Source organism: Pyricularia oryzae, chromosome 3, assembly GCF_000002495.2.
Source record: "Pyricularia oryzae 70-15 chromosome 3, whole genome shotgun sequence".
In the NCBI taxonomy this organism is placed as follows: Eukaryota; Fungi; Ascomycota; class Sordariomycetes; order Magnaporthales; family Pyriculariaceae; genus Pyricularia; species Pyricularia oryzae.
In genome coordinates this window covers 118,459-142,224 of record NC_017849.1, presented here as the reverse complement: position 1 = coordinate 142,224, position 23,766 = coordinate 118,459, and the positions used below count along the sequence as shown (strand labels likewise).

Below are 23,766 nucleotides of genomic sequence, written 5' to 3'. Positions count from 1 at the left end.
ATACATTGATCAATCACATCCAAATTGACAGTCCGTCGCCGGCTCGAGCAGTCAGTTACCCGAGCCATGGATCCCGGCTAGTTCCAACACGCCATCGCCCCTAATTCCCCTTTGTCACACCCACATTCATTTCTTCTCAATCATCAGACCCCGACCAACTCACCACCAACACCACCACCACCACCACAACCCACATCGAACACATCACTCTCCTAACGACGGAGCGTCAGCAACCCAGGGCGGTAAGGCAGCTTGCCATAGTCGCCGCCCGAGTTGGGTGCACGGCCCTGGTACAACAGCTGCAGGTTGCAAGGGTCGATGGTCATGGTCTGGTCGGGGTTGCTGCGGACGAGGTCGCCGTGGCTGATGTCGTTGGTCCAGGTGGCGCCGCTGTTGGCCTTGCCGGCAAAGGGGTTCGACTCGGTCGCGGCCTGGGGCGTCCAGCTGCCGCCGAGGCTGGCGGCGGTGAAAGACCTAAAGTATCGGCCGTTGGACCCGACGGCCTCGACGATCATGAGGTACTTGGCGTTGCCGGTGCCGCCCTGCACGGTGTATACCTGCACGGCCTCGAACAGGTTGTTGGTGGTGTCGGACAGCACGGTCTGGTAGTTGGACCCAAAGCTGCCGGGGAAGTTGCCGATGGGCATGCTGGCGCGGTAGATCTTGCCATTGTCTCCGGCAAAGAACAGGTACATGTTGGTGCCGTCGCCGATGACGGTCTGGTCGATGGCGCCGGTGCTGGAGCCGGTGATTTGGCCCGTGAAGAGCGGCTGGGCCGCCGACCAGCCGTTGGGGTTGGTCGGGTTGCTGGACGTCTTGTAGGAAAACGTGGTGGGCCCCCACTGGTAGGCCAGAACCCACACGTTCTTGGGACGGTGGAAGAAGAGCGTCGGGGCCACGGCGGCCTGGCTCATGGCGGTCTGGGACGCGGAGCCCATCTGGTTGAAGTTGTCAAAGAGCCCGAACGCGAACGAGCCCCATTTCGTGCCCTGGTCGTGGTTCGTGGCGTAAACCAGGTGCCGGCCATTGTAGTTGGCGTAGGTGAAGTCCTTGAGCGAAGCCCAGCCGTTCTTGGGTTGAGCCAGCGCCCCTGACGACGTCCAGCGGTAGGTAGACGGGAGGGCACACTGCGCCGAAACGGCAGCGGCCGAGGCCAGGAAGGCAACGCCGGTCTCGAAGAAGCGCATGATGAACTGTCTGGGGGTTGCGTGGGGGGGGGGGGGGGGGGGAAAGAGTGACTCGTTGGAATGGAGCTGAGCTGGCAAAGGTTCGTGGGATGATCGTCAGGGCGTGGCCGAGCCTTTGCATTTATACAACACTGACTAGACTAGACTAGGTGACCCGACCCAGCCGTACCCGCCAACAAATGAACGAAACAAATTGACAAGCGACATTAAGGTCGGTTTGATCTTGTCTCCTGTTGTCATGTCACGGTTAATCCGCCGAGCAAACGATTCAGGACATTCATCTCTTGCCTCTGACGTCTGTCTGACTAGCTAGCCAGCCAGCTAGGTAGCAAGCTAGCGAGTTATTCCGTCCACTCGCGATGCTCCAAGAAGAAAAAAAGGGTCCCTTGCACACAACCCAACCAACCCTTTGTAGTGATTTGGCCGGACGTGAAATTCTCCAGAGGTGCGGGGAATCAGCCCCCCCAAAAAGGCCGGCATGGAAGGGCTTTCTCCGCAATCCACCACTCCTGTAAATGCTTGCTTCAATCGACTGGGGGCTGATGTTTCAAGTGATATTATTTTGGCAAAGCGAACATGTATTTTGATCCTTTTTTTTTCCTTTTTGGTGTCCTTATCCAGCGACCAATTCCGCTTTGGGATTGCGAGCGGGGAACAAGTCCCAGGGCCATCATCTACGTCGTACCGTAGTATGATCCGGAGACCGGCTACCCCCTGACTTTCGGCCAAGCCCTTCCGCTCCCGATAAGCTTGATTTTCGAGGACATGATCACATCGCCGCGATGGGAGTATTCTACTCTGAAGCGCACCAGTAGCCGGCGTTCTTTGCTTTGGACTGGAAGAAACTTGCTGTCTTTAATTAAGCGACCAAGAAAATTTCCTGCTGAATTAATACCATCATCGATGCATTCGTAGGGCAGGCCCCTTGCGCGACGAGAAGCTTCATAATCGCACAAATAGACTAGCCGAAAAAAAAAGAACAGGATACCGCTGACGACGATCGATGCTTGGGTGGAACCGCTAAACATCATGTTTTATTATATTTGGTATTGCCAGTACTCGCGACCGAATTCGTGTAAACAATAGATTGTTTTACAAAACATGCAATTTACCAAGACTTGTCCTTGACGACATTGTCTGCCATCTCACGTGAACGAATTCATATCCACTTTCCTCCGCTTCAGATCTCATGGCTGCCGGGCCTTGCCGTGACGCCATGCCTCGGCCGCTTCCAATTGTGCAAACCTGATGCGACATGCAAACGGCCGACCAGGCGACCAACCACAACACAAGATCTTTGCTTGGCCGCATATGCCGTCCTGTAGACAAATGTAGGCGAACATGAAAAACCTCCCCCAGGATTTAATTTAACTTGTGCCACTTCGCTTATGTATGAGCGGCACAACTGCCGGAATTGGGAAGCAGCGTGAGTGGAGGGAAAAATTATGTCCTTTAAAAGACTGCCCATGCCTTTGCAACTGGGTGGGCCTGATTCCTCGTGCGTAAGCACCTTGTTCATTTGTCGCTCCAATCACTCATGTTCGAATTAGCCGGAAGACGACAAGGAACTTTCGAGATGCATTTCGTATTGTTTGCAACGCAGTCATGCGGACTGTTGGCACTTTTGCCTATATTGTCCTGGCGAATGCATGTCCACGAACCATTGTCAGAGACGTCGTCGTGATAGGGGGTGGAGCGCCGCGGCGCATACGCACCGGTTGCGTCTTGCGTGTCGACCTGAACAAAGACGGTGGCTTTGGTGGAGAAGGAAGAAATCTTGGTCATGTATGACGGCTTTGCTTTTTGAACTTGTTGCGCCAATAGGCTTGCTCGACTTGCTCACGGCTTGTAAATGCTTACCTACCCCCTTGTCCAGGGGGTGAAGACATTTGTCGAGACCCCCCAACGCCCATGCCTTCTTTGCCCGCTACGGCGATCAGCATCACTACCGAGTATGCCGACTCCACCTCCAGCCAGGGCGTCCTGTTTGTGCCGCCCTCGTCCAATGCAAGCAGCAACGCCACGAGGAAGTACAAGGGAAGTGGCCGAGAAGTACGAGCACTTGATGGTGCCGGGCTACTCTAACTGGCCCTCGCCTGAGGATACCCCAGATGATCTGTTGATGCCCTTTCGTGGCTTTGGGGACAAATATCAGATCCAGGACGTCGTCCCTACCATCTGGCGGATCACGGGGTCGGTAGCGGCGACATCTCTGGTCTACTGACCATGCATGTCATGCAGGCGTTTTGTGTACCCATGACCGGCGCCATGCTCATGGAGCAGGAACAGATGGTCGTGGCTTGGGATCGCAACCCGGATCTGTAAGACGCTGTTGCTAGGAATCTCGGGCATGATGTGTTGTCGACGACTGTCACCACTGGGCAGCGAACAGACGATGCAGTTGTCCTGCTGACCAAGAACCACGAGACCGGCGTGGGGGTCAAGATAAAGACCAAGAAAGTTGCCTGTGGCCATGGCTCCGACCGAACATAACCTCAAAAGTCTGGAATTGGACGAGCAAAAGCGCGACTCGATCAGCAAGCTAAACTGCAACGCAAACTGGGCTGGCATCGAAAGCTCGCATCTTCTAGGCAATGGGACTCTATACAGCATCCGGGCATCTGCCGCAGCAGCAAACTACCTGGAGCTGCCCAAATAGCCATTCACCGCCCGCTTGGACACTTTTGGTCAGGGCAAGTACTTTCGCATCATGGTCGTCACGGACGCGACCATCACGAGCGAGGAGACCAAGGGTCCTGTACAGCAAGAAGTTGATAACTTGGTAGACAAAGGCGTAATTAGTGAGTGAGCCGGCGGAGCTGGAAGTATGTCGCCTGGTCTCACCACGATCCTCTCAGCTGGGGCACGTCTCGGGACGACATTTTGGACGGCTAGTACCAGAAGCTGTGCTCAATACGGGGGCATAGGTCGAGGTACTGAACAGGTGCTGCTTTTGTTACACCATTCCAGGCGCACCTATGGGAGTTTGGCGAGCAACTGCCCCCCAATGATCGTCGAGTAGCTCGGCGAGGGGCTGTGATTTGCGATAATAAACCCGCCTGTAAAGTGGGGGGAAAAGTGGCAGGACTGTTTCGAAAAATAATCCACAGTTTTGGCTCGTGGTTAAACATAACTCATGGGTAAATTACGTGTATAACCACATAATCCCGGAAAACGTAGCAAAACCTTGGGTTGAATCCACAATGTTTTTTTTGGATCATTGCACCTGCTTAATTACGTGGTATCATACAGAAACAGAAAATTAGCCAAGAAACATTCTCGAGTCAATCTTTGGTCTGCACTGCCTCGGGTCGCACACGCACAATGCACCTTACGCCCTCGACGGCTTCTCCCAGTGGACGATGTGCTTTCAGCTGACGGTATCTCAGCAGCGGCGCTTGCCCAGCGGTGGAATATTGTTGCTTTTCTCCTGAGCTCGTCGTGGAAGTCGAGCATGATGCCTGCCTCGGCGGCTCGAAGAAGCGGATGATGGACGAGCCAGTTTCCATCCAATACCCGAGGCTGAATCGGTGAACGTCACCGGCCCCGGGGGTCAACAGCCAAGGTACTCTGCTGTACCCGGGGCTGCAAGGTCGATAACTTACGGCTCGTGGGGGATGTTACTTGGTGTGCGCTGTGAGGCCCCTCGAACAGGGTATTACAAAAGTTTATCTTTGCTAAGCCTGAACCTAATCTCAGGGCACACCCCTGAAACCCCAAATTCTATAATAAATATTCTAACGTTGCGTACCCCCTGTTCGGCACCCAAAAATAACAACACTTTTATTTTTATCCTCCAACTTCTATTATAAATATCTCGATGAATCTGTCACTTTTGGATTTACTTTTTTCTGATTTTAATTCTCCATTTTCCAATGAAGCAATATACTGAAAAACAGCTTATATCTGCAATTAACGACGTCAATAATGGCAATCCAATTGCAAAAACCTCCCGAAAATGGGGAATACCTAGGTCTACACTTCAAAGTCGACTTAAAGGTTCTCAACCTTATAAAAAAGCACAAAGCCCTTTTCAAAGGCTTTCCACGGAACAGGAAAAGCATTTGGCTGATTGGGTACTTACCCAAACAGCTTTAGGGCTTCCGCCAACGCATCAAGAATTACGCTTTTTTGCCGAACGAATTCTTCAAGCCGCCGGAGAGACAAAAGGCCTTGGAAAACGTTGGATAACTCGTTTTTTGGCTCGTTATCCAATCCTTAAAACCCAAAGGCCCCGTCGAATAGATAACGCCCGGGTTAATGGCGCTACTACGGAGGTAATTAAATCTTGGTGGCTTTATATTACGAACCCGGTTATTAACGCTATTAAACCGGAAAACCGTTGGAATATGGACGAAACCGGTATAATGGAAGGCAAAGGATCTAATGGCCTAGTATTAGGGCTTAACGGGATCCGGCCGTTGCAACGAAAAGAGCCCGGAACGCGTGGTTGGACGACTATAATCGAATGTATATCGGCTACGGGCGTTGCCCTCCCTCCCCTCGTTATATTTAAGGGAAAAAACGTACAACAACAATGGTTTCCCACGGATTTAAGCCCTTTCGATAATTGGCAATTTCATGCAACCGAAAACGGGTGGACAAATAACCAAACGGCTATCGAATGGTTAAAAAAGGTGTTTATTCCGTATACCCAACCTTTAACCCCTGAAAAGCGGTTATTAGTTTTGGATGGCCATGGATCACATATAACGGACGAATTTATGCTTCTTTGCTTGCAAAATAATATTCAACTCCTATATTTACCCCCTCATTCGTCACACGTTCTTCAACCATTGGATCTATCGGTTTTTGGGCCGTTAAAAGAAGCTTATCGACGTCAACTTGGATTTGTTAGCCAATTTTGCTGTTCAACAGTTATTGGAAAACGAAATTTCCTACTTTGTTATCGACAAGCCAGATTAAAAGCATTTATAGCAAAAACCATTCAATCTGGTTGGCGTACAACGGGGTTATGGCCGGTAAACTTGGTTAAACCACTTTTAAGCCCTTTTTTGTTAGAAAATAGCAACGCCAACGTTATAAAAGATAAAAACAACGGTTTGCAAAGGGATAAAACACCGGAAAGCCCAGCCCAAAAAATTAACGACCCGTCTTTACTTATTTGGAAAACCCCTAAAACGACCCGAGATATCCGACTTCAACTGCAAAAACTTTCCCAATCCAACAAAACCAACGCTACTTCACGTCTTTTATTTGCAAAAGTCCAAAAAAGCTTCGAAGCCAAAGATACCCTTTTGGCTAGCGCCCAGCAAAAAATCAGCTTATTGGAAGCACAACTGGAGGCAATACGGCCGGTTAAAAGGAGGAGGGTGGTTCCGGATCCAAACGAGCTTTTGGTTAACAAACAGAACATTATTGGATTGCAGGAAAATGATATAGAAAATTTGGAACCTTTAGCTGATGAAGAAGAGGTTAATGAACCGGAGAAGCGTGAAAACGATTGTATTTTTGTCCGTTGATAATTTTATATTTAAATCAGTTTATAAAAGTAGGCATTTCGTTGTTAGATTTTCAGGGTGCCGAACAGGGGGGGTGCCGAACAGGGGGTACGCAACGTTATACTTGAATTAAAAGTGTGGTAAAATGTCAGTCCACTCAACTGTGGCATAGACTGACGTCGGCATCTCCCTTATTCCAATAAAAGCCTCCACCACAATGAAAACTCTTGCAAAAACCAAGCTCAACCCACAAATGAAGACAACGATACCTAGAGCTATACTTTGAGCCAAAGATCTTTTCCCGTCCATCCAGTGTTCCCAAAACTCATTTAGCTTGGGTATTCTGGACACTGCAAAGTTGAGAACCACCCATAGACCACCACAGAAAGCAATGTAGGACGATGAACCGCGCCAGAGCCACTTCTCGGCCTCGGTTGGGAAGTGGTCGTTCCAGGCTGCCATGTGGATGCCTCCATAGACAAAGTTTGCTAGCCAAAGGACCATGCCGACTACCAGGCCATCGACGTCGCGGAGGAGATCGCTAGAGGGCCAATTTCCCACATGGTCCACCATGAGCTGCTCTGGCTTGAGATGTACACAATTCGCCCGACCAACGTGGTGGCGTAGAAGCAATCGGTCGTGTTGCATCAGTTGGGGATAAGTGTCGATTGCAACCGCCAGGTTCAACCATCTTCGTTTGCTTGCAACACTTGGCTTCGTGCCTTGGCCCAGAACGCGGGGTCGCCTCTCGAAAAACGCTGTTCCTGTGTCCTTTCGACGTTGAGCTTGCAAAATAGCGAGACAGTCATTGGGAGCTTGGTGGAAAAAGGTGATGCCAGAGACTGTCTCTAGAGAGCCAGTCTTCTTTAGAGGTGATGTATTGCCTTCTCTGGCTGTTTGAGGGTCGAAAGTAGTGCGAATACACAGAGTTTCCAGTTCGGGAGTCTTGGAATAGAGACTCAGGTGCGCAAAGAGAGTTTTGATCCAAGTCTGTGACCTGACCCTGGTAGGATTCAAGTACCCACTCATCTCACTGCTGCTGTACATGAACGTCGCAAGAGGGATGAGTCCTTGTCCCGCAAGATGATGGGCTGCTGGGGTAGCAGCGGCTTGTGCCACCATAGAATGTACATGGACAACGCACAGAGCCTGCCGTGGGTGTCAACGGTTGGACATCATTATTCGGAATTGACCTCGCTGTCCAGCGGTACTTACACATGAGCTACCGTATTGACTTCCAAAAGTGTGACTGGTAGGCCTGCTATCAGTCTTCCAACTGCTTGAATCAACATCCAGGTTGCCTGGAGCAGCACTGTTGTCTTTGCAAGGCTATTTGCCTTGCTCTTGTCATCAATCTCCTCGCGCGGAACATGTGGCAGATGTCCACACCGCGCCAATAGTGCCACTCCACGAGCTGTGAGTGTAAGCCTTGGAGTAGGCATGGCCTCGCGGTCTTGTTCTGCGTCTTGCACCAGGTCCAGCTCGTCAAACTCGAAGGCAAAGCCACCGGTGCATGCAAAAAAGCTGTGCGTCATTGTCCAATCCGTGGAAGGACCTGCTTTCCCATCTGCCGCCTCGGTGATCATCTTCTGCAAAAGTCGGGCAGAGGACCATTGTCGCCAGGCCACGAACACCACCATCTCGGGTGCGTACATGCCGGCGATGATCCATTGTGCGTTGAGCAGAATGTTTCTGGACGTGCTCTGGGTCCGTGGCGGGACGTTGAGGTGCAATGCTGACCAGACGCACACTATGAGGGTAAGAATGCACGAAACGAGAAGGGATGGAGTTCCCCGTCCCCTAGGATCAGGAACATATCCAACCAGAGGCGAATCTGTCTGTGCTGCCCAGGCTAGAACAGGAGCTGTTATCAGGGTGAAGAGAACCCATGCTCGCATAACGTTGAGAGAAATATCGCGAGGTCGAGACTTAATGTTAGAGACTGATTTTGTTCTTGTTTTTAAACCATGGAGTAAAATTGATCAAAGAATGGCATTGCAATCAAGTACGCGATTCTCCCTGCAATTCCAGTTCGTGGCGACTTATATAAACGAAGACTTGGAATCCCAGGCCGACATAATTGAAGTTTCATGGCCGCATTAATTGCCCATATCTGGGCGCTAAAGTGCAGGAAAGCAAAACCGCCCTTCGCGCTTAGGTACCGAATACCTTGGTAGCCCGGTACCTAGGTAGCCTTTGCCAAAAACAGTACCTTCCTGGGTATGGTATGCAGGTAGGTTACCTAGACAGGCGGCAAGCATTAATCACGGTGGATAACAGGCTGGTGGTGATTGGTTATGGGGCAGCCAAGCTGCGAGAGGAGATGTTGCAAGCGCTTATAGGATTGCATCCATGTCTGGTACTGACTGGACTTACCTCGGCTTCCAGGGTCGTTGACCCTTGGCGCCGTCCCGCGTTGGCTGATTGCAAGCTTATCTGGTGGATAAAACGGATCTGGTGGATAAAGTGGATCTACGGTGGCATTCACAAAAACATCTTAAGCGCTGCCCATTTTTGATGGCTGGTCCTTTTTCATTCCAGCAACTTCATGCGAAAAAAAAGACAGCTTATCCGTCAGGCGCTGGCAAAATCGTCGTCGATTGTTTGTTTTATTCTGTCTCTGCGCTGCAATGGGCAAGAATGCTCAGGGTCCTGCCAAGAAAGGCCTGCTTTCTTGGGCCGAGATTGGTGAGTTAGGTGAAGGACATGTGTGGATCACCTGCAGGCGCCCCTCGTACTGACTTGACATTTGGTTTCAACTTTCGCAGCTCCATGGCAGAGGGACAACGAATTCATTCTAACAGGATATCGGTATGCAGCCAATGCCAAAGCACCCGTCTAGCTCAAGCTGCTAGGGTTGTTATTAATCATCTCTTGGCCTCTGTCAACAGTCGAGCATCATTCTCCTTCATCACATCCGCGAGGAGCATACTTCAAATCCACAATGAAACAGGTTTGGACACTCTTATCACTCTTTGAGATTTTGCATAGTGTCAACAACTGACCAACAAATCAAGCAAATATCTGGTCGCATCTCCTCGGAGCCGCTCTTTTTGTCGCACTATGCTTGCGGTTCTTTGCCAACGCCGAATTCACACTGCACACCCGGGTCCAGGACGCTGTTGCGGTCGGTGTCTACTTTATGGCCGTCATAGTCTGCTTCTTCCTATCCACCATCTTCCACACCTTTTCGGACCACAGTCCCGGGATGCACAAGTTCGGCAACGAGCTCGACCACCTCGGCATCGTCTTTGTCATGTGGGGAACCGGAGTGTCGGGCGCACACTTTGCCTTTTACTGCGACGCGCCCACGCGCAACGTCTACCTTGCGCTGCTGACCGGCACCGCCGTCGGCTGCGGCATCCTCACGCTGCGTCCCAAGTTCCGCCAGCCGGGGTACCGGACCATGCGTTTCCTCATGTACGCCGGTCTCGGCGCCAGTCTGTTCCTGCCTCTTGCGCACGGGCTGAGCGTGCTGGGCTGGAAGAGGCTGGACGCCGCGATGGGTCTCGAGTCGTTCCTGGGACTGGCGGCCATCAACTTCTCGGGCTCGGCAGTCTACGCCATGAGGATACCGGAACGCTGGTTCCCGGGGACGTTCGACCTGATAGGGCAGAGCCACAATTGGATGCACGTATTGGTTTTGACGGGGGCCTTGGTCAGGTTGAACGGGCTGATCAGGGTTCAGATGTCGTGGCAGGTCCTTGGGATGGAGTCAAGCCTATGGAATGTCTGTACCGGATTGGCTTCTATTTAAATTTAGATGCTTTGCATGCAGTTCAACCCCACCAAGAGCGGCACTTTTGACAATAGTTATCAGTGAAGCAGATTTCGTTTCGTAATGCCTATCAATATGGTAAAAGTCGCAATTCTGTAGGCGTTCGCTTATGGCGGCCTGACAGCCCCCTTTAGCGCCAAATGCAGCTTGTCCCAGGACGCGCCATTTGGCCTTGTGCCTGCCCTCCTTCTTGTCAAACTCTTCTTGATTGTTATCGATTGGCATCGTTGTTCAAGTCTGAGCCTCGAAAGGAAGCAATCCCCGGCTCTAGATTTTTGATTCCGTAGAATTGGTAACAAATCATGTTAACCGGAAGAATAAAGATTACAAAATTACTATTATCATGTATGTTGACTCATTGCCACATATTGTTAAAGCGCGGTCAAATAATGCGTGGAGCTGAGTGCTTGCCGACTGTGTCTTAAAGATAGCAATAGTGAATAATATAGTCGGCTTGAAATAAATGGATTGAAATAATACAGTCTCTATCGAGGAAGTTTCTTAATTTCCGACTCACGTCTTCCAAATCGGGCACGCCGAGGGAGTTGAAGGTCTTGCATCTTAGTCCGAGTCGCGCGGTAGTAAAGAGATATTCATTAACTTAGTAGCCCTGGATCCAGCTCGTTGGATCTACTAGGTACGTACCCTGGGTTAGGTATTTTAGGTAGGTAAGGGATGTACTTGTGCAGATGAATGTCGGGTCAGGTTGTGGCTACGAGAACAAAGTCCAGTTTGCTGTTTCATAAACAACAGTGGAGGTGGCGTGAGGTTTCAAAACCTGCCACCCGCGCTGGAAAAAATTCAACCAAGAAACAAGGCATGATCCTTCGGCGTTTAACCTAGACTTGGTCACTTTTGTCAAGCACAAAGGCAGCGACAACTTTGTTGAGGATACTCACACCCGCGGATACCGAAGTCGGAGCATGCACTCATACCAGGCGTGAGGTATACATAACATCTAAGTTTTTATATTGAACAACGCGTTGGATTAAATAAAAGTCAGGAGGCATGCCACAATCACACCCGAGTTCGGCAAGGATACCCCGTGCGATCAGTATGATGTTAGTCACTTGCACCAAGGCTAGGAGGTTGGCGAATGGAAGGAGGAAATGAATATTACGCCTGTATATGCCGGTGAATGGTACCTATATTGAAAAAGTTTCATAGAGGAAAAAAGACATCAGCTGTTAGATTGCGAACATTAGACACTGTATTTGCAGCCGACTCCTTCTGTTATTGCCGTGAGTGAGTCACAGATGAGAATGGGACTTGGAAAACAGTCAAAGCTGGATGTGGGTCAACCTCGAGGTCAAAACAGTATCAGCATGCTATAGCTGTCTTTGCTTTGGCTGGCCGTTCTCATTGCTATCTTGATAGGCAAGACTGGTGTCTTTCTGGGGTTGAACCAAGCTACTTGGGTGACTGGTGGCCATCCTCGCCGCTCTTCTAATGCATGTTTCTTTTCAGTCATGGACCGAATCTATACGGATTCGCCCTAGCTGAAAAGTGTTGCCACCAAAAGCTGAATCCGCTGGGTTCTCGAAGCGGGCTGCTGCGCGCAGCGAGCGGTAGGATACGATTTCGAGAAATAAACAAACGCAGTAGCAGCTTTCATCAGATTTCGGTAGGCGGAAAAAAAGCCGAATTAAACACAGGGGATTGTGATAACAACTGCATTGAACTTGGATGCCTGTGCTATAGAATTCCATCTAAGGCGGTAGCTGGCATCTTTCATGACATTCAGCCCGCCCACAATATTTATCAAATCACCAAGGGTACTTCGTAAGCGCGTGATAAGCAACTTGGTAAAAAGAAGCAATAACGGTTTGTGGCTGACAAAATAAGAGGGACACCAAACGGATCTCCTAAATAAGTATACATCAATGCGAAAAAGAATCAAGCATCCAACGGACAAAAGGCTAAGTGAGTTCTGTATCAGTTTTCGGATTAGACTTGTCGAATGTTGGTGAAAGATTGTGTGAGGTCAAAAAAAGGTCAAGTGGTTGGTCATTTTGAACTTCGGCAAGTCCGGGTTATTTTGTCAATTGTCAGCCACAATGAACGGGAGCTAAGGTCCAATTAGCTCGAAATCAGGGATCAGTCAGCCAACATGGGGCAGATATATCGACTTAAGATTTCCCTTGTCAGCTGAGTTCGAAACGGTCTCGATCTTGGCAACTTTAATGTCTTGGAGGTCGATAATCTATTCAGCTTTTTCAGCTTGAGCAGGGCACAGGATCAGCAATGGTTGCAGCGACAATTCCCATTGGTAAAATGATGAAAAATTAAGACCCTTCACATATTGCCTGGTATCAATTTCCAAAAGAGTGCAGCTGGAGTCGTCTGCATTTGAAAACCCTGAACAGAAGAATGTGGCGAGGGACCTATGAGGAGAACAGACAAGCAATGAACCAAGACTGTGTGAGAAACGCCACCAGCCACCGACGCCAAAGTGAGACCAGTCAGGACTCGCGAAAAGGCAAAAACACAAAGCCTCTGCACGCCCTTTTCATTTGCGTCATTAAGAAAAAGCAGAAGCCGTGTTCTACGCCACGGTCGAGCTACAATCCAAGGGATAAAAAGCAACCGTCATGGCCGTCCATCTTTCCCCGAAAGCTGGTTACACAGTCTACGTTATATACAATCGCCCCCGGTTCAAGGGCGGTGGGATGCAAACAGGATTCGTCCATCAGCGCCTGCTATCACGATTCACGACTGCCTTTGACCGAGAAAGACTCCAATCGCCGCCCACCGACGAAACAATGTCGCCAACCCACAATCTCCTCAGTCACAAGGACAACGGCGCCTCCGCCGCCAAAACAGGTGGAGGCGGCCAGAGCCGGTCTAATTCCGGCAGCATCCGACTGCATTTTGTTGCTGCCCTGGGCGAGTTCGTCGGCACCTTCATGTTCCTCTTCTTTGGCTACGCGGGCCATTTCATGGTGGCCAGATCCTCCACCCCGTCCGAGACCGACACCACCAGTGGCGACAGCGCCCAGACTACCATCTTTGTCGCCCTGGCCTACGGGTTTTCTCTGCTGATAACCGTGTGGACAATGTACCGCATCAGCGGCGGCCTCTTTAATCCCGCTGTAAGTAGTGCAGGAACATCGGCCGGCGGCCCCCTTTTTTCCCCTCTGATAAACCCGTCTCGAAAAAAAAAGAAAAAAAGCAAATCACAAGAGGAAAGAAGGGGTAGAAAATCGGTGGCTCCCTAGCTAATTCTTTTTTTGGCGCGCTACCCCGCGTCCCCCGACAAAACAGGTCACCTTTGGCTTGAGCCTAGCAGGCAAGCTACCGTGGATCCGGACTTGCGTTTTGATCCCCACCCAGATCGTGGCGTCAATGTGCGCCGGCGCCGTGGTTTCCATCATAGTGCCCGGCCGCATTTCGCAGGTCAACACGACGCTCGCGCCACACGTGAGCATCGCGCAGGGCCTGTTTCTGGAGATGTTTTTCACCGCGTACCTGCTCTTTGTGGTCCTCATGGTCGCAGTCGAAAAGTCAAAGGATACGTTTATCGCCCCCATCGCCATTGGCCTGGCGGCGTTTGTTGCATTAATTCCAGGTGAGCAGGCACAACGTGAACAGACACGCTTCTGGTTTCTACGTCGACTATTCGGCGTTAAGCCGTAAATTTTTTGATTACCCCAGCTAATGTAGTTTCCCGCAGGAGTCTATTATACAGGCGGGGCCCTGAACCCTGTTCGCAGTTTTGGATGTGCCGTTGCTGGTGCAGAGTTTCCTCCCTATCATTGGATCTATTGGGCTGGACCGTTGCTGGGTTCGCTGTTGGGCACTGGCTTGTACAAAATCTTCAAGGTCTTGCACTACGAGGATGCCAACCCCGGACAGGATGCCGCTCACCCGGACGAAGTCGCACAAATCGAAGAGAGCAGGGATCTGGAGAGTGGAGTTGCCACCGAGTCTAGATAGATTGACGTGTTTTTTAACTTGATTGAATTGTGTATGTAATAAACAAAGATAATGTCTGATTACCAATGCTGCGCTTTGTGGTATGTTCAAAATTCCACCCACCAGTCAACCTTTGAGGCTTTTGACAGCCCCAATATCTAGAGCCCAGGTACATTTCACAGCAGTAAAGTCTTGTTTGGTGAGCATATTCTCTTTTATTCTTTTTATAGCACTAGCTGGACTAATTGAGACAGGAAATTGCCATCCCGAAAGTCCATGTAACTATTGCCCAAAAACTGGCCCTCAATCCACCCTCGGCCCTCGTGTAAACTTAGTATACCCGTACGCTGGTCAGCCCATGTGACATGCTGCCTAGGTCTGTAGAAACGGCAAGGGGAGGAGCACGCTTCCCACTGCTTCCCCTTGCCTCCCACAGCTTCCCAGAACCATCGCTTAGCAGGTCTGGGGGATGAGGTTAGCAAAGTAGCCGGTGCGGAACGAGCTGTCGCTGTAGGCGGCAATGTTGCTGTACAGGCCGCAGGTCTGCTTGCCCATGCTGGTGAAGAAGCTGGCGGTCTCGCAGCCGGGGGTGTTGGCGCAGTCGTCGATGCAGGCGGCCAGCGAGTTGGCGCTGGAGGTGGCGACGGTGCCGTTGCTCAGGAGGACGGCGTTGCCCTGGCTGGTTCCGCCGTTGCAGTCGACCTTGAACCTCTTGCCGTCCCGGATGAAGCAGCTGCCGCCGTCCTGGGGGCAGGTGGGGTTGCCGCCGTTGATGGCGTTGGTGCAGCCGCCGACCGGGCAGGGGGCGCAGGTGCCAAAGGCCGGCTGGCATCCCATGCCGCAGTAGGCGAAGCTGGGGCTGCCGCAGTATCCTCTCTTACCGCTGTGGTGTTTGAAAAGGAGTCTGTGTCAGTTTGGATATTCATGGACCTGTGTTAAGGAGTAAGGGGTGAGGGGTGAGAGGGGAGGATTACATACCAGCACTGGGTTCCAGGGCACGTGTAGCCGTTGGCGCCACCACAGCTTCCATCGGGGGAAATCTTGGCGGTCGACGAAGGAGTTGCCGCCGAGGTGGTCGCAGTGGACTGGGGCACAGACGAAGAGACGGGAGCGCTGCTGGTGCAGGTTCCAAAGGCCGGGTTGCAGCCGGTGCCACAGTAGCCGTCAGTGCTACCACACCACCCGTTGGTGCTGCAGCAGTTACCAAAGGCCGATCCGGCGCAGGTCTTGCCCCCGGCGCCTCCGCAGGTTCCGTCATCGCTGATAGTGTTGGAAACCGGAGAGGAGCTGGGAGACGGGGTAGCGCTGGTGGAGGCCGGAGGAGGAGGGCTTACGGCGCTGGCAGACGAGGAGGCGCCGGTGCAAGAGCCGAAGGCGGCCTGGCAGCCTGCTCCACAGTAGCCGCTCGCGGTACCGCAGTAGCCGTACTCGGAGCAACAGGTGCCAAAAGTGGAGCCGGCGCAGGTCAGGCCGCTGGCGCCACCACAGGTGCCGTCGTGAGAGACGTTGGTGACGGGCACGGGCTGGTTGTCATCGCCGTTGCTGCCGCAGTTTCCGAAGGGGGACTGGCAGCCCGTGCCGCAAAAGGCATCAGTCCTGCCGCAGTACCCATACTGGGAACAGCAGTTGCCGTAGTTGCTGCCCTGGCAGGTGTTGCCGTTCTGGCCACAGACACCATCGGTGGAGACACCCGCGGCGGCGAGGCCGGCGAGGAAAAGGATGGCGGCGTGGACGATGCGGACCATGATGATTATTTTATGCAGATGATCTGGTAGATCGATGTGATATGATGTAATAAAAAAAGGTTAAAACGAGTGGCAGGGATTGCTTTAGTCGACTTGTGATTGTGAGCTAAAACACCGGTGGTTGATTTAAACGAATGTGTGAAAGGCGGAATCTTTCAGTGTGTGGGATGATCGGCAAGAGTTCCGAAATGATCTGCAGAGGGCCCTCCCATCGTCTTATTTATATGTGTTCAAGACATATGCCAGAAAAGGAGTCGAACTCCGAATCCCGCCAACGACCTGTCGGTTCCGCCACACGAACAGCTAGAGCCAGAAATAGACGGAACTAAGCGGTGCCAAGCTCAATACGACCACGCCAGCCAGGTAGGTAGCCGCATTGGTAAAATTAAGGGGCCTTTTGGCCCCGGGAGACTCAAAGGGGAAGCGGTCCAGGACTCCAAGTAGAGACGGCGTTGGCACTAACAGCAAGTCTACGATCCGGTGGCGTTGTTTTGGGAATGCTACGAGGTCGTAGGGCTAGCCACGAGTGCCAAGAGGCGCAAGGGGTAAATCGATACTAAGGTACTAGTTCTAGCTCTAGGTCTAGAGAATTCCGACTTGCGAGGTGCTGGAAACCATTTAGTACATTGTATCTGTGCAGGCGGGCTACAGCATTCTGGATTGAAGCTCATCATGACGCCTCTGGCAACAAGACAAACCCAAGCCCCTTTATTCACCGACCTTGTCTGTGGGGTGCTGTTTTTGAACGCTAGCCCCTCAGCAGATTCCTGTTGTTGGAGATGGGGAGGTTTAGCGACAAATAGCCCCCTTCCGTAGCAAAACTCTTCACATCATGCCTTGTCACCGCTGCAAAGACAGCCCCAAATGCGCAGAATTTACCGGACAGCCCTTTACAAAAATCTCCCATTGCTCGTCTGTATTTGTTTGTTGGCTGGCGACAGCGCCCCAAACGAAACCAAAGAAAATTGTATATTTGAAACGCATTGAAAGATCTTGGAACAACGTGCTGAATATAAGCAAAGTAGAAGAAGGCAAAAAAGCAATACAAATCTTGTCGTACAACCAAGTCAATATTCGGGATAAAAACGTAAATAATCAAGTGTGTAACTTACAGACAGATTGGTCAAGCGGTGATACAAGTTGCAAACATACAAATCCTCCTTTAAACTGGATGTCACAGAACACACGAGGTAAAGAACACAATGCAAGAAATGGTAGAATATACATTGTAAACGTCCAAATAAAGCCAGAGTCCAAAGCACACGAGGTAAAGAACACAATGAAAGAAATGGTAGAATATACATTGTAAACGTCCAAATAAAGCCAGAGTCCAAAGCACACGAGGTAGTAGTAGTAGTAGTAGTAGTAGTAGTATTATTTAACGCCGGGCTCGGCCCGGCTTGTTAGCCGGCCGTTAGCAACCTCCCGAGGGGTATCTCGGCGCGCGTTCTATCTTCTTTATTTACACAGGGGGAAAACAAGGAGGGCAGAGGCGGATCGTGCCTGACCGGGTTCGGGCCCGGTCCTGCTTAGGGGGTTAGTTCACTGACGCGACCCCGTGCCTAAGGTGCACGGAGGGTTCGTCTGACGGCTTGTGCCGTGAAGTGTGGGTGAAAAGGCAGTAAGTCTATTCCTCGTCAGAGTTCGAGTCGTTTACGATCGGTGTCCCTAGGCGTAAAGTGCGTTCGTGGCGCGCGGGGCGCTGGCGGGCCGCTCTGGGGCGGGCGCTGAAGTAGTTGGTGGCTATCGAAAACGCCTCAAAGCTTTTCGGTTGCCCGAAGCTTGTCTGGAAGAATTTCCAGCGTTGGGCGCGATTTGGCGGCCCGGCCGGCCGGTCGTTATTAGGCCACGGCCAGTTTCTCCACACCGCCCGCGAATAGCGGCAGTGCACCGGGTGCTCAGGGGAGGTCCGCTTCCAAGCACACGAGGTAAAGAACACAATGAAAGAAATGGTAGAATATACATTGTAAACGTCCAAATAAAGCCAGAGTCCAAAGCACACTTCACATACCTACCTAGATTTCCCCGCTAATATCCGAGGCATAGCAATGCGTAAACATTGACCCGCATTGCGTAGGTGATTAAGCTACATAACTAAAAATAACTTTATATTTCTCCTTGACCGTCAATCTACTCTCCAGGCTCACAAGCTTGCCAAATCAAGTACTGCTGCCTTTTACGGGTTTACCTCCAGGACTTTGACATGATTCGATGCTAGGCCATCCTCGTATCGCTGTAGTAGCATATTACCTTCCCTCCAAGGCCAGTTGGAAGCTAGTCCTTGAAAACGAGACAAGACAGGTGACCTCGAGGGGGCTTTTGCAAAAAACCTCTCGACATTGCCGTCCGTCAAACACAACAGGTGGACTCCGAATCCCGCTTCGTGTTGAACAGGATCGAAGCGAGTGACAACACCATCATCCTGGCCTTGCGGGGCGGCGGTGTCGATGGCGCTCTACTAGACTAGGAGCCTAGTTTCGCGCCAACGAGCTTCCGATACATTTACCCGACGGGTACTGATGGGTGCGTTTTACCCGTAGGATCCTGTTGGCCGTTGCACCCCCTATTGTCCAGCATACCAGCGAGCCTGGCTCTCGACAGTGCGACACATTTCCAGTGATGAATCGGCTGGACCATTTGCTAGACAAACACGGGGACGCTCAAGCAATCGCGCAAACCTGGAAATGAGAATGGCAAGAAGTGGTTCAGCAGCTGTGCGATTAATTGGAGGCTTTGACAGGATCGCCCACACTTAGCTCAATCAAACAAGGAGACAAGTCTTTGGATCATGTATTGGGAGCTTCACTTGATTAGATGGTCCTGGCGGCTTTGCCAAGGTGCTTTGATACTACCAGTATACTATAGAAGGATGTCTTTTTCCAAAAAAAGACAAAGATGGACATGAGCCTCAGCTTTGCTATTGGTGGTGGAATTCCTCGATTCAGAATGCCCGACGGATAGAGTTACCTGGCGATTCTCTCTCTCTTTTTTTTTTTTTTTTTTTTTTTTTTTTTTTTTTTTTTGGATACAAGCATTACCTAATTCGTTCCAGAATAATCTACAGAGGTACCCAACTTCCGAACAAGCTTCAATACAAGCTATGCCAAGTTCATCCCAAGTCTGGCAGATGTTTCTATCTATTTCTTGGCATGGAAGAGTGGGCATTCGTGGTTACCTCTAGCGACGTCATGCGCGATACCGGAAATTACTTGGTGGGGTTTTGCTTTTTTTACGCTTCGGGGACGCAGGCCGAGATAGTGCAGCATCGGTCTAAATGCCGAGGACGTCATGCCGTGAAATCGTCCCGTCTCGCATTTCCTCACCTGGTACAACAACCTTTTTTTTTTCGGCCGCCCCAACTGCTGCGCCACCGGGCCGAAAAAAACCACCAAAAGTCCCGTATTCGCTCCCGATCGGCAGAAAAAAAAAATGGTCACCAGCACAGCAGCCGTACTCACAGCAGCGGTGGCCCTCGCCGGCCCCGCCGCGGCCAGCTACGCCTTTTACGTGGGCAGGGACCTCACGGCCGACGGCAGCGTCATGGTGGGCGGCACGGGCGAGGAGGTGTCGTCGCACTGGCTGCAGCTGTTCCCGGCGCGCGACCATGGGGCCAACGCCACCGTCACGGTGGGCGTGACGCCGCAGGCCAGCATCCCCGGCGAGCTGTTCCAGATCCCGCAGGTCAGCCACACGTTTCGCTACCTGTCCATGGAGTACTCGGACTTTGAGGGCTTCCCGGCGCCCCTGACCAACGGCGGCGTCAACGAGCACGGCGTCGCCGTCCGCGACGTCTGGGCGCAGAACCGCGACGAGCTGGTCGCCATGACGCCCACGCCCCAGCGCGGCGTGCAGTACAGCGACCTGGCCAGGATCGTGCTCGAGCGGGCCACGACGGCCAGGGAGGGCGTCGAGATCATCGGCAGGCTGATGGATCGGTACGGCGAGGCGACCTACGGCGGCAACACGCACCTGGTCGCCGACAAGGACGAGGGCTGGGTCGTGTGGGAGATGGCCGGCGGCAAGAAGCTGTGGGCCGCCGAGCGCCTCAAGAGCGACGTCGTGCGCGTGCTGTACCCCGGCTACATCGAGGACTTCCCCGTCGATTTCGCCAACAGCTCCGACCACATGGGCTCGGCCAACATCGTCTCGTTCGCCGTCGAGCAGGGGTGGTGGGACCCCGAGGGCGGCGAGGCCTTCAACATCTTCAACGCCTACGGCGACAGGGGCGGCAACAAGACGGCGCGCGACGGCGGGTTCAAGTTCATGTCGCAGGCGGCGCTGGAGGATGCCACGCTGGCCATGAAGCCGCTCACGGAGGAGAAGCTGATGGAGCGGGTGCGCGACGTGCGCATCTCGGACGACGAGGCCGGCTACGGACAGGTGCTCAGCCTCAAGGCGGGCGTGGACCGCGACCTGCTGCGGGTCTGGATCGCGCCCACGGGGTCCGTCGCGGCGCCGTTCGTGCCGTGGTGGCTCGGGGTCGACGGCATCCCGCCCGAGTTTGGCGAGCACCGCTACCTGACCACGGGGGCGTCGAGCAGCTTCCTGAACCCGGACTTTGAGCTGCAGGAGGCGAGCGAGTTCGCCGGCAGGATCTTCAAGAGGGTCCTGTATTACATGTGCTCCGCCCCCGACGCGTTCCATCCCGTGGTCACCAGCATGTTGACGGGATTTGAGAACCAGAGCCGGAGCGACGTTGACTGGGTGCAGAAGAGCGCCGAGCTGCTGATCAAGTCTGGCGATCGACAGACGGCCAGCAGGCTCTTGACCTACTATTCCCACAGCCGTGCGGCCAAAGCCCTCGAGCTGGGCAAGTCCATGGCTGCTGCGCTGGACGGCTACATCAAGCTGACGGGACGGTGGAAGAATCCGGTCGGGAGTGAGATCAACGATGCTGGGGAAGGGGCCGAGACCGTCAACTGCTTGGTGGGATATGATCCCGACCAGCCAATCTGGAAGCAGCCCACAAACCCCAGGAGGAAGAGGAATGCGGAGAGGGGTAGGATGATCTACCAGCGTCCGAGGTTGTAAAAGAACAAATGACCCCGGAATTGTGCTTGACCAAAAGCGCCCCTCGTACGATTTGTATGCAAGTAGCATTTCCGGCTGTGAATTACGAGTTCAGACAGTCCTACTGGACAAAAGCAAATATCCCCGCATCTATTTTATGACCTGTGGTTGGTACCCCTAATTGAAGATTCCTCATCCGGACCTGACTGCTCACTCCCCCCACACCCGGATTATTTTGTCCGGACAAGCCGTCAGCCAAATTTCATGTGACATCATTGACAAGAACGATCGACTGTGATAAGAGATTTGGATGAGGGGACAAGGGGGAAAAAGAACTTTTTTTTTTTTTTCTTCTAATTAGGGATTGTTTAGTCGTGCCACTCTGGGGCAACCAGATGTAGCCAACACCAACCCAGTATGGCAGGCCAGGCAATACCCCTCGACGGCGAGGTTTTCTCTCGGCCGCTACCGCCCACAGACGAGGAGGCCAATGCGACGGGGAGCTACAAGCCAGATGCGGACCACGAGGACGCGCCCTTCCTCCCGCCCGACGCGGACCCGCTCGTCGACGCAAAGGGGCCGTGGACGCCGCCGCGGGGCTTCCTCTGGATCGAGGCCGCCATCATGGCAAACGTGTTCCTGTTCGGCTTGGACGGCACCATCATGGCGTCGACCTACGCCGTCATCAGCTCCGAGTTCGACGCCGCCAACACGGCCTCGTGGCTGACCACGTCGTACCTCGTCACCAGCACCGCCTTCCAGCCGCTGTACGGTCGCTTCTCGGACGTTTTTGGAAGGCGGCCCTGCTTCCTTGTCAGCAGCGCCACCTTTGCGCTCGGCTGCTTGGGCTGCGGGCTGGCCACCGACGTTGTTTTCCTCAATGCCATGCGCGCTCTGACTGGCTTTGGGGGCGGTGGGTTGCTGACGCTGGGTGAGTGAGTGACGGGGTTTTTACTCAATCCATTAACCAAGGTAGCTAGGTAGTCGTCTCTTAAAATTCCAACTGACCCCTCCAAGCAACAATCATCAACTCGGACATGATACCCTTCCAACGGCGAGGCATGTACCAAGCCATGCAAAACGGCTTTGTGGGATTCGGTGCCGTAGCCGGGGCGTCGCTGGGAGGCGCCGTCGCCGACCTAATCGGGTGGCGCTGGTGCTTCCTGTCGCAGGTGCCCATCTCCGTTGCTGCCCTGGTGCTCGGCTGGTTTGTGGTGCGGGACCCAGAGTCCAGCGTCTCTTCTGGACAGGGCGTCAGCCGCCTCCGCACGATATGGTCCAAGGTTGACATCTCGGGTGCTCTAGTCCTGGTCGTCGCCATCTCCATGCAGCTGGTCGCCCTGAGTCTTGGCGGCAACGAGCTGCCTTGGGGTAGTCCCTGGGTTGTCGCGTCTCTGATTGGAAGCTCGCTCCTCTTTGCCTTGTTCATCTCAATTCAACACCGTACCACTGCCATTCCCGTCATCCCTCTGCGCCTTTTGCATGGCTTCCTTCCGACAGTCACTCAACTGGCCAACGTTAGCCTCGGGCTTTCGGCCTATGCAGTATGTGATTTTGCACAAGAATAATCTTCTTCAAGCTACAATACTCCATGAAAGAACAGACAGCAAAATAACTGACGAGAACCAGTACATCTTCATGCTTCCACTCTTCTTCCAGGTCGTGCTGGGGGACTCGGCTACCAAGGCCGGTGCACGCCTCATCATCCCCTCGCTGGCGCTGCCTTTGGGCGGACTTGTTACTGGGATAGTAATGTCTCGTTGGGGAAGCCTTATTGGATTGATGCGGGCAGGAGCCATCGTAATGCTGATTGGCAACGCCTTGACCACATCTCTCCAGTTTGTTGATCAAGACTGGAAGTACTTTGTCTACATCTTCCCCGCCAACCTCGGCCAGGGCATGGTGATGCCTGCCATGCTTTTCACTGGGTTGGCGACATTCGAACATGCAGGTGCGTATGTCTGCATCAGGCATTGTGTTTTGTTTCTCAAAGCATTTGGTTGACACATCCCCACCAGATCACGCCGTTTCTGCATCCGTAACCTACCTCATCCGCTCCCTGGGGGCGGTTTGGGGAGTCGCACTTACATCGGCCATCTTGCAAACGACGCTGAGCACACGGCTCCCTGATGCTTTAGGAGGTGTTGAGAACAAGGAAGAAGTAAGCCTTCGAGTGAACGAGATACCCCAATTGCACACGTATCGGAAACTCGCTTACAGCAAAACCATCCTGCTCTAGATGATTGACGCTATCCGCCACTCAATCACTGCACTCAAGGCACTCCCCGACGGCGTCCAAAGTCAAGCGCGAATGGTGTACTACGAGGGCATACACAACGCCTTTGCCGCGTCGACGGCGTTTGCTGGCTTTGCCGTGGTGATGGCATTCCTGGCGAACCCCCGAGGCCTGCGAAGAAGCCTCAAATGAACCGGGGATGGGACGAACATCGGAGATCGGACATCGGCCATGGGAGATTTTGGGGGTGGGTCCTAGCGCCGAAGCCGCGCCAGGCGGGGTCTGGATGTAAGCCGGAGCCCACCTCTTGGCGGAATGCCAAGAGTCTAGGGTGCAGCAAACGAGACCGTCATGATCTGCTATAAATGAATGTAGTTTGGCAGTATTGCCAGATGCCCGGACAGTTGCCTACGTTGATCCTGATTGTCGGGTA

The 23,766-nt window shown here is 52.7% G+C and overlaps 8 protein-coding genes across 8 annotated transcripts; 5 read left to right on the top strand and 3 right to left on the bottom strand.

Moving 5' to 3' along the window:
- Nucleotides 1–212: 212 nt before the first annotated feature.
- MGG_09095 (alpha-L-arabinofuranosidase axhA-2) lies at nt 213–1,308 on the bottom strand (the record flags this gene model as incomplete). Its single annotated transcript, XM_003711153.1, has 2 exons — nt 213–1,193; nt 1,240–1,308. 2 exons carry the CDS (start codon nt 1,306–1,308, stop codon nt 213–215), a joined length of 1,050 nt encoding a protein of 349 aa, XP_003711201.1.
- A 1,484-nt stretch (nt 1,309–2,792) lies between these two features.
- MGG_09094 (uncharacterized protein) lies at nt 2,793–3,846 on the top strand (the record flags this gene model as incomplete). Its single annotated transcript, XM_003711152.1, has 5 exons — nt 2,793–2,967; nt 3,064–3,239; nt 3,289–3,384; nt 3,429–3,508; nt 3,690–3,846. 5 exons carry the CDS (start codon nt 2,793–2,795, stop codon nt 3,844–3,846), a joined length of 684 nt encoding a protein of 227 aa, XP_003711200.1.
- A 2,932-nt stretch (nt 3,847–6,778) lies between these two features.
- On the bottom strand, nt 6,779–8,547 carry MGG_16590 (uncharacterized protein; the record flags this gene model as incomplete). Its single annotated transcript, XM_003711151.1, has 3 exons — nt 6,779–7,542; nt 7,695–7,798; nt 7,865–8,547. 3 exons carry the CDS (start codon nt 8,545–8,547, stop codon nt 6,779–6,781), a joined length of 1,551 nt encoding a protein of 516 aa, XP_003711199.1.
- Nucleotides 8,548–9,192: 645 nt separating this feature from the next.
- MGG_09091 (adiponectin receptor protein 1) lies at nt 9,193–10,437 on the top strand. Its single transcript, XM_003711150.1, has 4 exons — nt 9,193–9,337; nt 9,418–9,460; nt 9,541–9,602; nt 9,667–10,437. The coding sequence occupies exons 1-4, from the start codon at nt 9,280–9,282 to the stop codon at nt 10,404–10,406; spliced, it is 903 nt and encodes a 300-aa protein (XP_003711198.1). The 5' UTR covers nt 9,193–9,279; the 3' UTR covers nt 10,407–10,437.
- Nucleotides 10,438–13,189: 2,752 nt separating this feature from the next.
- Nucleotides 13,190–14,363, top strand: MGG_13332 (aquaporin; the record flags this gene model as incomplete). The annotated part of the gene is made up of 3 exons (XM_003711149.1): nt 13,190–13,519; nt 13,692–13,995; nt 14,101–14,363. 3 exons carry the CDS (start codon nt 13,190–13,192, stop codon nt 14,361–14,363), a joined length of 897 nt encoding a protein of 298 aa, XP_003711197.1.
- A 432-nt stretch (nt 14,364–14,795) lies between these two features.
- On the bottom strand, nt 14,796–16,087 carry MGG_15185 (agglutinin isolectin 1; the record flags this gene model as incomplete). The annotated part of the gene is made up of 2 exons (XM_003711148.1): nt 14,796–15,225; nt 15,321–16,087. 2 exons carry the CDS (start codon nt 16,085–16,087, stop codon nt 14,796–14,798), a joined length of 1,197 nt encoding a protein of 398 aa, XP_003711196.1.
- Nucleotides 16,088–19,516: 3,429 nt separating this feature from the next.
- On the top strand, nt 19,517–21,118 carry MGG_15184 (peptidase U34; the record flags this gene model as incomplete). The annotated part of the gene is made up of 1 exon (XM_003711147.1): nt 19,517–21,118. The coding sequence occupies one exon, from the start codon at nt 19,517–19,519 to the stop codon at nt 21,116–21,118; it is 1,602 nt and encodes a 533-aa protein (XP_003711195.1).
- A 396-nt stretch (nt 21,119–21,514) lies between these two features.
- On the top strand, nt 21,515–23,571 carry MGG_15183 (vacuolar basic amino acid transporter 2; the record flags this gene model as incomplete). Its single annotated transcript, XM_003711146.1, has 5 exons — nt 21,515–22,028; nt 22,115–22,641; nt 22,727–23,048; nt 23,116–23,258; nt 23,337–23,571. The coding sequence occupies 5 exons, from the start codon at nt 21,515–21,517 to the stop codon at nt 23,523–23,525; spliced, it is 1,695 nt and encodes a 564-aa protein (XP_003711194.1). The 3' UTR covers nt 23,526–23,571.
- Nucleotides 23,572–23,766: the final 195 nt, after the last annotated feature.

Coding starts and splice junctions, on each gene's coding strand:
- MGG_09091 (XM_003711150.1), top strand. CDS start 9,280: ATGGGCAAGAATGCTCAGGGTCCTGCCAAGAAAGGCCTGCTTTCTTGG. Junction 9,338..9,417: donor GCTTTCTTGGGCCGAGATTG/GTGAGTTAGGTG, acceptor CAACTTTCGCAG/CTCCATGGCAGAGGGACAAC. Junction 9,461..9,540: donor TTCATTCTAACAGGATATCG/GTATGCAGCCAA, acceptor CTCTGTCAACAG/TCGAGCATCATTCTCCTTCA.